The sequence below is a fragment of the Dromiciops gliroides genome, chromosome 4 (assembly GCF_019393635.1).
Source record: "Dromiciops gliroides isolate mDroGli1 chromosome 4, mDroGli1.pri, whole genome shotgun sequence".
In the NCBI taxonomy this organism is placed as follows: Eukaryota; Metazoa; Chordata; class Mammalia; order Microbiotheria; family Microbiotheriidae; genus Dromiciops; species Dromiciops gliroides.
This window is the reverse complement of record NC_057864.1, coordinates 183908890-183926172: the sequence shown is the minus strand read 5'-3', so window position 1 is coordinate 183926172 and position 17283 is coordinate 183908890. Positions and strand designations below refer to the sequence as shown.

At 46.9% G+C, this 17283-nt stretch overlaps 1 protein-coding gene across 1 annotated transcript in view; it reads left to right on the top strand.

The window, feature by feature from the left end:
* ERBB2 (erb-b2 receptor tyrosine kinase 2) overlaps positions 1–17283 on the top strand; it is a 34042-nt gene that overhangs the window by 5925 nt on the left and 10834 nt on the right. Inside the window, exons 2-14 of the mRNA XM_044001722.1 lie at positions 1539–1690; positions 6935–7145; positions 8224–8358; positions 8844–8912; positions 9095–9210; positions 9563–9704; positions 9928–10053; positions 10856–10982; positions 11221–11294; positions 11455–11545; positions 11836–12035; positions 12430–12562; positions 12661–12751. Coding sequence (XP_043857657.1) covers positions 1539–1690; positions 6935–7145; positions 8224–8358; positions 8844–8912; positions 9095–9210; positions 9563–9704; positions 9928–10053; positions 10856–10982; positions 11221–11294; positions 11455–11545; positions 11836–12035; positions 12430–12562; positions 12661–12751 — 1667 coding nt within the window. The remainder of the gene's footprint in view (positions 1–1538; positions 1691–6934; positions 7146–8223; positions 8359–8843; positions 8913–9094; positions 9211–9562; positions 9705–9927; positions 10054–10855; positions 10983–11220; positions 11295–11454; positions 11546–11835; positions 12036–12429; positions 12563–12660; positions 12752–17283) is intronic.

Below are 17283 nucleotides of genomic sequence, written 5' to 3'. Positions count from 1 at the left end.
TTCCCAAGATTTAGTGGGCCTAGATAGAGGATCTCAGGATTTGGGAGGAGGGAGGTGGAGGCTCACAGGGAAAGAATTACTGCTCCCTTGGCTTCTGCCTTCTTTGCATCCAGACATCTGGCTTTCAAGCCTCCCCTGCTCCCCCCAAACTCTCAGGTGAGCGGCAAGTAGGCCCTAGATTGCATTCTTTCTCAACCTTGTAAGGTAGGGGATAAAACCTGCTGAGAGAGGAGGAGCCTGGGGTATGGGCCGAGAAGAGAGAAGGCTGGGAATGGAAGTGTTATGCAGGAATCCCAAGCAGCCCAGTAAAATGTTGTCTATAGTGACCCTCCCTCTGCCCCACCAGCCCGCTGGGCACACCCTCCCAGGTTGAGATGCATCAGGTGACTCATCTTCTCACCTGAGCAGAAAAACAAGTTCAGCAGGGCATATTAACCCCATCCCTACCAGCAGGCATGGAACCAGCTGATAATATAACTACCCTCCCCACCACCATTTTTCTTTCAAGGAGGGCTGGGGCTGGGGCTGGGGGTGAGGGACTCCTTGCTCTGATTTGGCTGCCTGGTAGGCATCTCTTGTCTCAGTTAGCCTTGGGCCCAGGCAGACACCTGGTTGAGGTGTCTACCATGGTGTCACTCAGCTGGTGGTTGGCAGTCGAGGTATGTGCTTTGTGGTGGGGAGGTGGGGTGGTGATGAGTGTCTCAGTGGCAGAGCCTTTGCCAACTTCTTCCAGGCTCTCACCCCTTGTGGAGGCGTTGGTGCCAGTTTGTACAAGGCTTAGGCACATATACGCACCATTACCTTGACCAAGTTCTGCTGAGATTCTGGCTGCTTCATGTGCCCAGAAGAAAAGTGGTTAGAAGGAGACCTTTCTTTCTAGGCTCACCCTGTAGTGACCAAGGGCCCTGGCCTTACCCACCCCCACCCCAACCCTCACTGACCCTTTCTGGGTGGCATTAGGGGTGGGAGGATATCCTTTGCCAGGAGGTTGGCATGTGGGTGGTATTGGAATGGGGTGGGGGAAATGCCCTGGGTTTGTTTGGGAGGGGGAAGCTAATGATTCATCTTCCCCGTGGGGGATTTTTACCCAATTGGCATCATGCCAGAATCTTAGAGCACTGCCTCTGGGATAAAGGGGGGTTTTCTCTGTTGGCTCCCCTATGAGAGGAGGGGAAGACAAGGTCAGTACCCACTCCCACCCCATCTGCGGCAAGCATGGGACTGGTAAAAAGCAACTGTGCCTACTCTGGGGATCCCCTCTCTTTTGCATGGGTACAGTTGACCAATGATTCACCCCCAATCCTTCCTCCTTTAGCTCATGGTTTTGTTTAGTGGTTAACTCTTCCAGGGGCTCTATGGGTCCAGTGGTATTGGGTCTTGGGGTAGGCTGCTATTGGGCCGGGAACTGGACAAGGCTCGCTACGCACATTTACTCTCGGATTTCCAGGGCCCTGTGGTTGCTCTGGGAATTTTGGGTCAATGAGCTTCAAGTGGATGATGCCAGCTCTGACCACGGCATCTTTTTCTCCTCCTGCTAGTGTGTACAGGCACAGACATGAAGCTTCAGTATCCTGCCAGTATTGAGAATCACCTTGACACACTGAGCCATCTGTACCAAGGATGCCAGGTTGTACAGGGCAACCTGGAGCTCACTTACCTGTCTGCTGATGCCAACCTCTCCTTCCTCCAGGTAAGAACCAAAGATTACCCCTTGCCCCCAGGTGAGATCCCACCTCCCCTCACCTACCTCGCCCCAATTTAGAATGTCAATTCGACTCTTTTTTTTTTTTAAGGTAATTGGGGTTAAGTGACTTGCCCAGGGTCACACAGCTAGTGTTTGAGACTGGATTTGAACTCAGGTCCTCCTGACTCCAGGTTGGAGTGCTGCCACTTAGCTGCCCCAACACTCACTCTCTTAAAGCTGACAAACAGATCCTTTCTAAGATCTTCCTTCCCAATCCTCTATGTCACTCTTTAACCCAATTGTCCCAAGTTGATCTCAAACAGCATTTTATGTCCTAGCTCTCTAATGCACTTATAATGTATGGGCTTTGCTCTGGGACACAGACTTGAAGGTCCCTTGATGTTCTTTTTCCCCTCAAAGTCCTCTGCTCTCTCCCAGCTGGTCCCATGCTTTGACCAAAGCATCTTCCCACGTGCTATACTGCTTGCTTTACTGCAATACACCTCCTAGAAGAGAGGAGTTGGTCAAGCGCAAATAGTTCCTTCAGCAGGAGAGGGAAACATCATAAAGCAAAGATTTGACCTTAATCCATTGAATCAGAATTTAACCACCAACAAGGGCAAAATTAGCTACTAAGTACCAGGCATAAAACAGTTACACCATCAAGATGCCCATCTCTACCCTACCAGCTAGGTGACACAGTGGATAGGTAGAGACAACTACATTTGGAGTCAGGAAGAGCAGAGTTTAAATACCACGACTTTAGCCAAGTCACTTAACCTCTCTCCCAGCCTCAGTCTCCCCATATGAGAAATGGGGATAATAGTAGCATCAACCTCACCTGGTTAATTGTAAGGATCAAAGGAGATATTTGTAAATTGCCCAGAATATCAATACTAGCTGTTATGATTCCAGCCCCCTTTCAAATGTGTGCCTTTGGCTTCCTTCTGATTGGCTCTGACTACTTTTTCTGAATAGCCTTTAGAGGGTTTCACCATCCTCCTTCAATCCTGTCTCAGAGTCTCCATCCAGAGAGTAGCCCATTTCAAGAAAGAGTCTGTTTACACATAGATCTCCCCCAAGTGTAGCAGCCTCTGGAAGGCAAAGCCTCTCCAACCAGTTTGGAGACTCTTAAGTTACAATTGCAAGTCCAATTTACATTGAACTTCCTTAAGGGTTCTACTCCAAAGGTTACAGTCCCGTTCACCTTATCAAGGCTTCAGGCTGACTCTGCCAGGGAAGTGGGGAGCCAGCTGAGGCGGGGAAACCATTATCGATATGAAGGCTAGGCTCCAGCAAAGCTTCCTGGAAAGATCAGAACCCTCCACCAAACCCAAATCGAGGCCCTCAACCCAAAGAAAGGGAGCAAGAGGGAAAACTGCCGCTGTTGCTTCAAAGGGACAAGTTGACAAATAATCCCTGCCCCCTTCTCGTAAAGAGGGGACCAGGATATCACAGCCTCTCTTAGGCAGCCCAGTCAATTTGGGATTCTCTTGCTTAGCCAGGAGTCCCCACAGGCTGCATCCCAGCTCACACTTGTTGAGGCACTTGAGGCCTGAGATTTGGGACACAAAGTGAGGGGACCTTTCCTCCTAACTGTCTACATCTCAGGAATCCAGATCTCAGGGTCTGCATAAGAAATACATCTGGGCAGGCCTCCCTTACAAATGGCATTGCCTCCAACAGCCTCCAAGCCAGTTCTTTTTTTTTTTTTTTTTGTGGGGCAATGAAGGTTAAGTGACTTGCCCAGGGTCACACAGCTAGTAATTGTCAAGTGTCTGAGGTTGGATTTGAACTCAGGTACTTCTGAATCCAAGGCTGGTGCTTTATCCACTGTGCCACCTAGCTGCCAAGCCAATTCTTATATAGGGAGGACTAGTGTCCCAGTGCCACAAGTCCTAGTTATGGCTCTGAAGGAAGTATTGTGTAGTGTAATTATCTCTATAACCACAAGACTTTAAGTTCCATGAGGGTCTAAACTAGGGATTCTTAACTTTTCCTTGTGTGATCGACCCCTCTAGGCAATCTTGTGAAGCCTATAGAGACCTTCTTAGAAGAAAGGTATAGAACAAAATGCATAGGATTATAAGTGGAACCAATTATATTGAAATATAGTTATTAAAATATTTTTATCTTTTTAATTTTAATTTTAAAAATTCATGGACCCCAAGTTAAAAATCCCTAACTTAAACTTTATCTCCCCTAACTTTGGAAGGTAGATTCCAGATTTAGAGATGGGAAGGGATCTTAGATGTCATCTAGTCCAAATTCCTCATTTTACAAGTGTTTTTTGTTTTGGGTTTTTTGGTAAGGCAATTGGGGTTAAGTGACTTGCCCAGGGTCACACAGCTAGTAAGTGTCAAGGGTCCGAGGCTAGATTTGAACTCAGGTCCTCCTGGATCCAAGGCCGGTGCTCTATCCATTGAGCCACCTAGCTGCCCTTCATTTTACAAGTGAAGAAACTGAGATTAGGAAGTCTGGGATCTGGACTCAAAACCCCTGACTCTAAAAGCACAGTCTTTTTACTGCACCATGCTATTAAAAATATATAATTGTTGAATGAATAAATGAATGAATGAAGAAATCAGATTCAGTCAGAATACCTGTATTCAAATCTGAGCTCTATTTACTCATGACCTATGTGATCTAGGGCAAATCACTTCACCGGAGGCCTCAGTTTTCTCTTCCATAAAATGGGGATCATATTATTTGCATACCTACATACCTCACAGGGTTACAGTCAGGTTCAAATGTGATAACTTATCTAAAGCATTTCTTCACTATAAAGTGTTATATAAAGGTCAGCTATTGTTATTGTGAATGAAGGAATGAACAAACAAAGGAATGGGGGAAGGAATTCCTTCTACTACAGAATCAATAATTTTTTCTTCCTGCAATGTGTCTGTCAGTCTTTGGACATCTCTTCTTGGGGCCAGGGACTCCTCTCCTCACCAAGCTCTCCCCTCCCTGCCTCCTTTGCTCATTTTTCCTAGCTTGACCCTTCAAGTATCTGCTCCTCTGCACCTTTTGTTTCACCTCTGCCTGGAGCAGTCTAAGAGTTAAGAGAGTTGGGTCCCAGTCCTGTTTCTTCCACTAACCCAGTGTTACTAATAAGTAACTTCCGCCAATTACTTAACCACTCTGCTCCAGAGCTATAAGATAGACTTGTGTGACCTGTGCTCTGTTCCTGACAGTGTTGTAAGGCTCAAGTGAGGGAGAATGAGAAAAGGAGGAAGTGCTCTATAAACGTGGGTTAGCAATAGGACCCTAGATTTAGAACTGGAAGAAGAGGCCATAGGGTCTAAAACCCTTGGCTTACAGATGAGGAAACTGAGACACAGGGAGACTAAGTCACTTGCCCAGAGTTATAAAGCTAGTATCCAAGGTGGGATTTGAACTCAGGTCTTCCTGACTTCAAATCCAATGCCCTATCTGATACACCATGCTGCTTCAGGTAGCTTGTTATTGTGTCATGTTTGAATCTTTGTGACCCCATTTGGCAAAGATACTGGAGTGGTTTGCCATTTACTTTCCCAGCTCATTTTATAAATGAGGAAACTGAGGCAAACAGGGTTAAGTGACTTGCTCAGGGTCACTACTGCTAGTAAGTGTCTGAGGCCAGATTTGAACTCAGGAAGATGAATCTTTCTAATTCCAAGCCTAGTGCTCTATCCACTGTGCCACCTAGCTATTATGATTATGATTATTATTGTTGTTGTTGTTATTAACAATAATATTGGGAGGCATCATGGAATGGTGGTTAGAGAGCTGGATTTGGGCTGAGGAAAACTTGGATTCAAGAGTGTCACTGACACACAGTCGCTAGGTAAACCTTCTGTGGCCATGGGCAACTCTTAGTAATACTATAAGTTATCATCAAGTTGTGGGTCATCATAAGTTTCAGGGAGTTTACACACCAGAAGTTACCTGCATTATTATTTTATTTTTTTAAATTTTAGCAGGGCAATGGGGGTTAAGTGACTTGCCCAGGGTCACACAGCTAGTAAGTGTCTGAGGCCGGATTTGAACTCGGGTACTCCTGAATCCAGGGCCGGTGCTTTATCCACTGCGCAGTTACCTGCATTATTGTTCTTTTTTTACATTTCTTTCTTTCTTTCTTTTTTTTTTTTTGGTGAGGCATTTGGGGTTAAGTGACTTGCCCAAGGCCACACGGCTAGTAAGCGTCAAGTGTCTGAGATCAGATTTGAACTCAGGTCCTCCTGAATCCAGGGCCGGTGCTCTATCCACTGCGCCACCTAGCTGCCCCCAAAGACTGTTCTTAATAATAACAATTGCAAGAGGCATCATGCCAGTCCAGTGCCTTATCTGATTCTACTATGCCTCAAGTAGCTAAGATGTTATTCTTGTTGATAATATCAAGAGGGAATGTTTCCTTTTTTTCCCAGGGCAATGAGGGTTAAGTGACTTGCCCAGGGTCACACAGCTAGTAAATGTCAAGTGTGTGAGGCCAGATTTGAACTCAGGTCCTCCTGAATCCAGGGCTGGTGCTTTGTCCATTGTGCCACCTAGCTGCCCCTGGGAATGTTTCCTAATGGTTAGAGAGTTGGTGCGGCAGGTAGAAAGACCTGAGTTCAAGCCCCTTCTCTGGTAGTATGATCTTATAGGTCACTTAACCTCTATCTATAGTGCTCTAGGTCAAGTGACAAAAGTGCCACCTTGCATTGGTGGAGGGAATTCTTTTTTGTTTTGTTTTGCTTTTTTAGTGAAGCAGTTGGGGTTAAGTGACTTGCCCAGGGTCACACAGCTAGTAAGTGTTAAGTGTCTGAAGTCGGATTTGAACTCAGGTCCTCCTGACTCCAGGGCTGGTGCTCTATCCACTGCGCCACCTAGCTGCCCCAGAGGGAATTCTTTACACCAATGAAATCACAGGTCTAGTTCCTATCCTAGTCATAGTTACACTAGGGGACTGGAATTGGTCACTGAGGGTAAATGGGCTCAATGTACTTGTGAAAGATTGCTTCTTGGAGAAGGCATTCTTGGGGTTCCCAGTCTTGCGGAGCACCTGGGCATTTCCATTTTCCATTCTAACTCCCCCATTCTTTGTTTGTTTGGTTTTTTTTTGGTGAGGCAATTGGGGTTAAGTGACTTGCCCAGGGTCACACAGCTAGTAAGTATTAAGTGTCTAAGGCTGGATTTGAACTCAGGTCCTCCTGAATCCAGGGCTGGTGCTCTATCCACTGCACCACCTAGCTGCCTCTAATTTCCCCATTCTTCTACCCCATCCCCTAGGATATCCAGGAAGTGCAAGGGTATGTGCTGATTGCCCACAGCCTGGTGAAGAGTTTCCCACTGCAGAGGCTACGCATCATAAGAGGCACACAGCTCTTTGAGGACAAATATGCCCTGGTCGTTCTAGACAATGGGATTCTCCTTGGGACTGCCCCTCCCACACCAAAGGACCCCCCTGGCCTTCGGGAGCTGCAACTTGGAAGCCTCACAGGTACTGGAGAATGAAAGGAGTGGCTCACAGAGGAATGGGTGGCGAGGAGGAGCACTGTGCAAGCAGAGTTGGTGTGGCCTGGTTTCACATCCCACTTTTGACACCTCACTCATCATCCCTGGGCCTCAATCTCCTCTTCTGTAAAATGAGGGAATTGGACTAGATGATCTCTGAGATCCCTCCCTCCCAACTCTCCATCTATGGTCTTATTGGAGGAGGTGAGAAGAAAGCCTGGGGGAGATCAAGACACACCTGGAATAACTTGCTGGAAAGGGTCTGAGCTATCAGTCTATCAGTCAGTCAACAAAGTATTTATTAAGCATTTAAGATATGCCAGGTATTGCTAAGGACTGAGACAAAGAAAGGCAAAACAGACCCCAGCCCATAGGAATTTGTGTTCTAAATGGTGGAAACAACTCTGAATATTAGGTACATGCAAGATGAATCCCAAGTAAAATGGTTTTTTGTTTATTTGTTTATTTTTAAATTTTTTTTTGTTTTATTATTATTTTTTAAAAACTTGACTTGCCCAGGGTCACCCAGCTAGTAAGTGTCAAGTGTCTGAGGCCGGATTTGAACTCAGGTCCTCCTGACTCCAGGGCTGGTGCTTTATCCACTGTACCACCTAGCTGCCCCTAAAATGTTTTTTTAAGTGAAGAAAAGGGGGAGCTAGGTGGTGCAGTGGATAAAGCACCGGCCCTGGAGTCAGGAGGACCTGAGTTCAAATCCGGCCTCAGACACTTGACACTTACTAGCTGGGTGACCCTGGGCAAGTCACTTAACCCCAATTGCCTCACCAAAAAATTTTTTTAAAAATTAAAGTGAAGAAAAAAAAAAGAGATGAATGACAAGTAAATGGAGATAGTTTGAGATGGGAAAGGACCTTAGGGACTCATCTAGTTCAACCCTGACACTCAGGGAGGGAAAAGGACTCACCTAAGGTCACACAGAAACTAGGTATCAGAGCTTGGATTAGAATCCAGGCCTCCTGACTCTTAGCTGAGGGTTTCAGAGGGGAAGGAGGAAGGGTCTAACCAGTCATGGCCACATCATCATTCCTCTCCTCTCCTGCCCCTAGAGATTCTTAAAGGCGGGGTCCTGATCAAGAGGAACCCACAGCTATGTCATCAGGACACAGTGCTGTGGTCTGACATCTTCCATAAGAACAACTACTTGGCTACCACCTCCATGGACACGAATCGAAGCCGAACTTGTGAGCTCAGACCCTCCCCTCCTTCCCCTTCCCTCCATCATCTTCCTGACTCCTCCCTTCCCTGCCCGTGTTAATAATACCAGTCCTGCCTGTTTGTAGAGCTATTGGAGGTTTACAAAATGCTTCCCCAACAATAGCCTCGGGAGGTAACAGTGTGGAAACCTGGACCACAGTGATGATGGAGGCAGAGTTTCGGGGGTCCCAGAGTAATACTTATTTTAATGCTTACCAGCACTGCTTTGGAATAATCGCTCACATGATCTGGTGCTTGAAGGTCCATACAACTTGAAGCACCCAGGCCCTGTGTCCCCTGCCCTCCGACTCCCTCTCCTAATAATAATGTCCAGCAGCTGACGTCATTCCATTGTCTCCCTTCTATGTCTATTTTCCTCTCTGTCTCTGTCTATCACTTATGCGGGTCTGACTTCTATGTCTCCATCTCTCCTATCTCTCCTTGTCTCTCTGTTCTTTCTATCTCTTCCTAGGCAGCCCTTGTTCTTCATCATGTCAATCTGGCCACTGCTGGGGGGAAGGACAGGATAACTGTCAAAGCTGTAAGTCCTAGGAGACCACCAGGGAGGAGAGCCCAGGTTTGGGGAGGGGGGTGGAAGCCTGTGCCCTCTGGCTTGGAATGTGAACTCAATGAGGTCTTGGGGGTTGATGCCCAAGATGGGTGGTTTGGTAGGAGGAAAGAGATGGAAGGTATCACCCTCTGCCCTTCCTCCCTCACTAACAGTGACCAGCAAAATCTGTGCCAGTGGCTGTGCCCGCTGCAAGGGGCCCCTCTCCACAGACTGCTGCCACGAGCAATGTGCTGCTGGCTGTACTGGCCCCAAGCATTCTGACTGCCTGGTAGGTGCTCACCTGGCATTATGCTCATGCACCCTCCACCTGCTATCTTGCCCACCTGTTTGCTTGCTCAACTTAGTTACCTTTTTGATCTCTTCTCCCTGAGCCCAGGGCCTTGTAGAATTCCATCTCAGGGCAATGCTCTAGCAAGAATGATAGGGGGAGGTGGGCACCTTACCTGGCATTACCCTCCTTTAAAGTCATGTTACTTCCTGAATAGTTCAACCCACTTCCCTTCCCCAAGATGCTGGCAAGAGGGTGGATACCCAGGGGTTTGGGATGGTTCTAGAGTTTGCCCAGATGTTCAACATATTCTGCCCTCTTCTGCCTATCCCCTCGCCCCTAACCCTGTCAGGCCTGCCTCCACTTCAACCACAGTGGCATCTGTGAGCAGCACTGCCCACCGCTGGTCATCTACAACTCAGACACCTATGAGTCAATGCCTAATCCTGATGGGCGATACACCTTTGGGTCCATTTGTATGAAATCATGTCCCTGTGAGTGCCTGGGCTGTGTGGAGGAGGGGATTCACTTAAGGTACCCATCAAAGGGGAGGCATTCACCCTAGAAAGTAACTACCTAAGGGGAAGTGGGGCTCAGACCACTGAGACTTCTTCTTATCCAAGGCCAAATGGGGCAGGTTCATTCTTCCTCCCTCCCCCAGGCTGTGTGGTCTCTGGGAAGGAGATCAGGTGAGTGGTGTCCTTGATTTTTTTCCAGATAACTACCTAGCTACAGATGTGGGCTCTACCTCCTGTACCCTTGTGTGTCCCCCACACAGCCAAGAGGTAACTGCCAAGGATGGCACTCATCGCTGTGAGAAGTGCAGCAAGGCTTGTCCCAAAGGTACCTCAGCTCTCTCTGGTCCAGATGTGTCTCATACAGAGCCAAAACACCACCTGCATCTCCAGGCTCCAATGGTCCCCTGTCCCTCACCCCAATCCCACCCCAAGTCATACCCCTTCCCCTCCACAGCCCCAATCCCCCCCCCCCAATCCATAAATGATTACACCTAAGCAAACTCTTCTCCACTCTAACCTAACTCAGCCATCCTCCCTATTGATCTCCTACCTCCAGCACTTCCTCACATCCAAGGCCTGTCTTCCCCTTCTTTCCAGCAGCCTCCTTATTCTGCTTTTTGGATGATGGGGTGGGGTCTTGAAGTTCAGAATCCCTGGACCTCTGGATTTTGACTGAGGAGACCTCCTCCTCCTCCCTCCTCCTCCTCCCTCCTCCTCCTCCTCCTCTTCATTTGTTTAGATATTCATTTACTTATTTGTTTATTTTGGGGGGGGGCAATGAGTGTTACGTGACTTGCCCAGGGTCATACAGCTAGTAATTTTTGTCTGAGGTCAGATTTGAACTCAGGTCCTCCTGAATGCAGAGCCTGTGCTTTATCCACTGCGCCACCTAGCTGCCCCCCCGAGCTTTAGTATTCACTCACTGTTTGATTCCAGCCCTCAGTTTTCTCTTCTGTCCAATGGAGGAGTTGGATTAGACAATCTCTGAGCCTTACCTCGCTCTAACAATAGGAGTCTATGATTCCTGTGACTCATGCCCAGTCCCTTGGGGATATAGAAGTGGGGGAATCGGGGTGCCATGACTAAGGCATGCACCTTTCCCCTACCCTCTGTTACATTCCCCACAGTGTGTTATGGGCTGGGCATGGGGCACTTGCAGTCAGTGAGAGCTGTCAACAGTACCAACATCCAGGACTTTGCCGGCTGCAAGAAGATCTTTGGAAGCCTGGCCTTCCTGCCTGAGACCTTCGCAGGGTATGTGCAGATGGGCACAGCAAGGGTTAGACTGGATAGCTCAGGTTGAGCCTGGTGCTGAGGGAAGGGCAGCAGGCACTTCTGAAATGGGCAATGATGGAGTTGAGGAGGCACTTTGAATTTGGAGTTGGGAAATGAGGTATTAAAGAAGCAGAGGAAAGACAGCCAGTTTGGGAAGCACTTCTGTCACCTCCCTGCTTGGATTACCCTGGTCAGCTCCTCCATTTCCCTCTCCCAGGGACTTGGCCACCAATACTTCCCCACTAATGCCTGAAGACCTCAAGGCCTTTGAGAACCTGGAAGAGATTACAGGTGGGCATGTCCCTGCCTCTCCCTTATCAGTCCTTCCCTCTCCCCTGTGGTCTTGGGGTCCTTCCACCCAGGTGGGGTGACCTGGGGGCAGGCCCTCCTAGTGGGTGCCCTCAGTGTTGCCTGGCACCATCTCACCCCTCAATCACCCTATTGCCCTCAGGGTACCTGTACATCTCAGCCTGGCCCGACAGCCTCCCTGACCTCAGTATCTTTCAGAACCTCAGGGTGATCAGGGGAAGGGTGTTACACAAGTGAGTATTGGGCTGTGGGTCACACCAGATCACAGGGGAGAGGGAGGGAGCTTCCCAGCCAGGAGAGGATAAAGAAGGGGAAGGAAGCAGGGGGCGTTGGAGAGCCTGTAGCCAGAATACTGGCAGCATATGCTTTCTTGGGGGAGGAGATTCCAGGAGGAGCATCGAGGAGGGCCCAGAAGCTGCTGAGAGGTGGGCTAATGGGGAGGCATAGGGACTAAAGATCACACCCCCCCATGGAATAGCATTAGTGGTGCCCTTCAGCTGAGCACCCAGCCTTCTCCTTGCAGTGGTGTCTACTCCCTGACTCTGCAGCATCTGGGTATTGGCTGGCTGGGGCTGCGGTCCCTGAGAGAGCTGAGCAGCGGGTTGGCACTCATCCATCACAATGCCCACCTATGCTTTGTCCACACGGTGCCTTGGAACCAGCTTTTCCGCAACCCCCGCCAGGCCCTGCTCTACAGTGCCAACCGGCCTGCCCATGAGTGTGGTAAGGAAGGCACCCCCTCACCCCAATGTCTTTGCTCCTTTTCCCATCCTTTCCAAGGCACCCACATCCGGGTGGCCCTTCTGATACTCACTGGCATCCGGGGCCAGGCTCTCTGGGGACTAACCCAGATGCCCACTGAGCTGGCTGCCTCCTGTGCCTGGTATGTACACCTGCTTTTGCTAAACACTAGTCTGGCACTGCCTCCTCACCATCACTGCCAGTCTTGGCCAAATGCCAGCTTGGGTCTCTCTGTGACACTGGCAATTCTCCCTTTCTTTCCACTTTGACCCCTGGAAGTTTCTTGGGTTCCCAAGTGACCTTTGCCAAGAAGTAACTGGGCCTTGAAGTATTGAAGCCCTCCCCGGGTTTGATCTGCCTTCATTCTTCTCCCTAGCAAGTGAGGGGCTAGCATGCTACTCTCTGTGTGCCCAGGGGCACTGCTGGGGGCCCGGACCAACCCAGTGTCTCAACTGCAGCCAATTTCTCCGAGGGCAGGAGTGTGTGGAGGAGTGCCGGGTCATGCAGGGGTAAGGAATGGTTGGGATGCGTGGGAAAGGGAGAGGGGGCTCTTGGTCCTCCGTGGCTTTGCCTTGCTCACCTTCTCTATCCCTTGCCTGCCCCACAGGTACCCCCGAGAATACATAAAGGAGAGGCGCTGCTTCCCATGCCACGAGGAGTGCCAGCCACAGAATGGCACTGAGACCTGCCTTGGATCGGTAAGAGGCTGGCAGGGATCGGGCACTATCCTGGGCTGCCTATCCCTCAGGGTGGGGTCCGATAGTATATTTGGAGAATAAAGAATCCAGGAGGACTTCCTGGAAGAGTCAGACTCAGATTTGAAAGGCATCATCACTACTTTGTTCTGTGGGGACGGGGTGGCTGACAGTACATCACTGACAGACTCAGGGTACTGTGTCTCTATAACCTAGAGAGAAAATGGTCTTTAAAAGTTTGCTGTTGTTCAGTTGTTTTTCCATCATGTCTGACTCTTTGTGACCTCATTTGAGGTTTTCTTGGCAAAGCTTATTTTACAGATGAAGAAACCAAGGCAAACAGGATTAAGTGACTTACCTAGGGTCACACAGCTAGTGGTTTGTCATTTCCTTCTTGAGCTCATTTTACAGAAAGTGAGGCAAACAGGATTAAGTGACTTGCCCAAGGTCATACAGTCAGTTAGCATCTGAGGCAGGTTTTGAACTCTGGTCTTCCTGATTTAAGGCCTAGCACTCTATCCCCTATGCCACCTAGCTGCTTTGCAAACCTCAAAGTGCTATATAAATGCCAGATAGTATTATTTTTTTCAAAGCATTTTATACCTCAGGAAACCAAGGCTCCTAAAAGTTAAATGATCTGCCCAAGGTCACATGATTAGTACAGTGGCAGAGCCCTGGATTGAACCCAGCTCCTACAGTTAGTTCCCAGTCCTTTACTTTCCCCTAAAACTATGGATGCATACACTGAGCTGATGCTTGAATTCATCCTATGGTATCTCTGCTGAGCTGGTCAACCACCCTCTGCTATTAAAAACTCCAGGAACAGGGAGCACACTCCCTCCCAAGCAAGACAACTGGCTCAGTTTTTAAATAGCTCTGATTTTTAGGGGATTCAAGGGGCCAGAGCTGACGTCTTGCATTCAATGCACATTAATTAAATGTGTACTACTACTACTACTTTATACTTTATACACTCTTGTGTATAAAAGTACTTCATTCAAATCTTATGGATGATATTACAGTTTAATAGATTTGTAGTTGGAGGAACTGGATTCAAATTCTGCCTCTTTGTGACCTCAGGTATACTCTCTGGGCCCATTTCCCCCTCTATATAATTAAAGAGCTGGATTAAATGACTTCTAAGATCCCTTTAGTGCTAACTCTATGACTCTAGATAACATAGATAAATATAATTTGTTAGAAGATGGTAAATGCATTAGAGATAGCAAGTGCACCCACCCATTGGCCCCAGGCAACAGTGAAAGAACTCTGGACTTAAAAGTCCGGACTTGGATTTAAATCCTGGCTCTGTCACTTCCTGTCTGTTGACCTTGGGCAAATAATTCCCTCTCTAAGTCTGTTTTCTTATCTGTAAAATGGGGAAATAATATTTCTTTAAAAAAAATAATAATTTTGTTAATATCTCCTTTCTATACACCTATGTTTTCCCTAGCATTCTCCCCTTCTCCTATACCTCATAACAAAGATTTAAAAAGAAAGAAAAGTAGCAAGAAAAAAAACAGCAAACCTGATATATGTCTGTGAGTGTATGTATACACATACACACATATATGCATGTTGATGTTGCAAAAGAAAACACATTTTTAAAAAGATGAAAAAAGTATGTTTTAATCTGTACTTTCAGGAAGTAGACAGTATTCTTTTTTTTTTTTTGGTGAGGCAATGAGGGCTAAGTGATTTGCCCATGATCATACAGCTAGTAAGTGTCAAATGTCTGAGGCTGGATTTGAACTCAGATCCTCCTGAATCCAAGGCTGTTGCTTTATCCACTGTGCCACCTAGCTGCCCCCAGTAGTAATTCTTTATCATGGGTCTTTTGGAATTGTCTTGGATCTTGTCTCTGATCAATATATATATATATTTTTAAATCCGACAACACATGTAATGTTGGACACTCATGGACTGCCTTTTCCACTTCCCCCACTCCCAACCTCTGCAAAGGAGAGAGGAAGGAAAGGTGTCTTCTCATGAAGCCAAGTTTATTCTTTATAATTTTGTAAGATTGATATTTTTTGTTTTTACATTATCTTAGTTCCCCTCAATGTTTTTCCCTCTCCCCATCCCTGAGAACCCTGCCTTTTACAAATGCTTAAAAAAAAAGAAGCAAAAATTTCCATAAAACTGATCAGTACATCCCCTAACCACCTAGCAATATATGTCATATTACACACCTGTATAGCTCTCCCATCCTACCCCCACCCCTGAGAAGGAGTGGGGGAGGGGTGTCTTCTGATAGTGTCTTCAGAGTATACTTTTGCAACCTTTGTTTTCCATGGTTTTGCGGTTGTTGCTCTTTCTTTATATATTTATATTGCTGTCTTGGTTGAGTGTGTGTGGTTTTCTTGGCTCTACTTACAGGAAGTCATATTTTCACCACTTGTGGACCTCGTAGAATTGTTGGAAGGAAAGCTCTTTGTCATCCCTAAAGCACATCTATAAATATGATCTCTTAGCAGTAGAATTATTACCTCCACTAAAGTCCTTCTCCGGCATGGAGCTGGTCCTAGGTTCTCAAAGGCCATGTCAGTAAAGCCCTGGAAAGGCTTTATTTAACCCAGGACTGGGTTGGATGTCTTATATGAAGGCCAAGCTAAGCCAAGTTTAGAGAGGCTCCGGGTTGATAACAGATGAATACTAGCTTGGGGTAGGGGTGGGAGATGGTTAGGGGCAAGGTGCCTAAACAATCTGGAAAATCCATATAAAAACTTTTGGCTCTCCCTTTGTACCAGAGAAGAAGTCTGAATTATGGTATTAGAAGATAAGATGTTTATATTATACAAACTAGACATATATTTTTCTGCATTTGAGTTTCTCAACTTTTTCTGTGTTATCTGAGGCTTCCACAAAACTCCTCCCTAATTCCCATTTCATTTTTTATGCTGATTTATATCCAAACCAAGATATGGAAGTGATAACTACATTTTTCAGCATTTTTCAGCCCCGGCTTTCAAAGACTTTCTATTAAGACATCCAATGATTCGTCTGTTCTCAATTCAACAGCACCTAATATGGGCCAAACACAGTACTAGATTTTTTTTAGATAGGAAGACCAAAAAAAATTGTTCCTGCCTTTGGGGAACACATATGCACTGGTGGCTGGGAGATTGGGGAAATCATCATCACATAGGAGAGTTTATTCTCAGTTTATCCTTGAGGGAAAAACATTCAGAAAAGCAGAGGTGAAGAGGACATAAATGTATGCCAGAGACATGGAGGACAGTCTGTGCTTTGAAAGTCTTGGAAATAGGAAATGGACTCTCAAGTTCAGAAAACAGCCAATTGTTTGTTCTAACAGTTTTGGCTAGAACATGTGTGTGTGAAGGGCGATAATGTGAAGTTAGTCAATCAACAAGCATTTAATAAGTGCCTTTTATGTGTTAGGTACTGTGCTAAGCATTGGGGATACAAAAATAGGCAAAAGACAGTCTCTGCTCTCAAGAAGCTCACAGTCTAATGCAGGGCTTCTTAAATTTTTTCCACTTGCGATCCCTTTTTGTTCAAGAAATTTTTACACGATTCCGGGTATATAGGTATATAAATTTTGTTGTTGCCAAATTTTTCGTGACCCCTGCATTCAGTTATGTGACCCCATATGGGATTATGACCCACAGTTTAAGATGCTAGGGTCTAACAGAGGTGATTCTAGAATCAGGTGATAGCCTCTCTAGGACATTTATAGGGGTAGCTAGGTGGTGCAGTGGATAAAGCAATGACCCTGGATTCAAGAGGACCTGAATTCAAATCCAGCCTCAGACACTTGATACTTACTAGCTGTGTGACTCTGGACAAGTCACTTAACCCTCATTTCCCCACCAAAAAAAAAAGAGGACATTTACAAACATTGGGCTGAGGAATTTTTCTGAACTCTCCTGGAAGCAATAGGAAGGGAGTAAAGATTATTCTTGAGCAGGGCAGGTAATGTGGTCAGACCTGTACTCAAAGGAAGATTATTTTGGCAGCTGTGTGAAGGACAGACTAGGGGCAGCTAAGTCGCACAGTGGATAGAGCAGTGTGCTGGGAGTCAAGAAGCCTCCTCTTCCTGAGTTCAAATCTGGGCTCAGATACTTACTAGCTATGTGACCTTGGGCAAATTACTTAACCCTGTCGGCCTCAGTTTCCTCATCTGTAAAATGAGCTGGAGAAGGAAATGGCAAAACCACTCCAGGATCTTTGACAAATGGGGTCACAAAAAGTCAGACATGGGGCAGCTAGGTGGCGCAGTGGATAGAGCACCGGCCCTGGAGTCAGGAGGACCTGAGTTCAAATCCGGCCTCAGACATTTGACACTTATTAGCTGTGTGACCCTGGGCAAGTCACTTAAACCCAATTGCCTCACCAAAAAAAAACCCCAAAAAACCCAAAGAGTCAGACACAACCGAACAAAAGTGAAGGGCAGACTGGAAGCAGGGAGATCAATTGGGGGCTATTGCAATAATCTAGACAAGAGGTCATGAGGCCTAAAGTTAGTAGTGGCTGTGTGAGCAGGGAAAGGGGGATGGAATCAAGAGATTTTT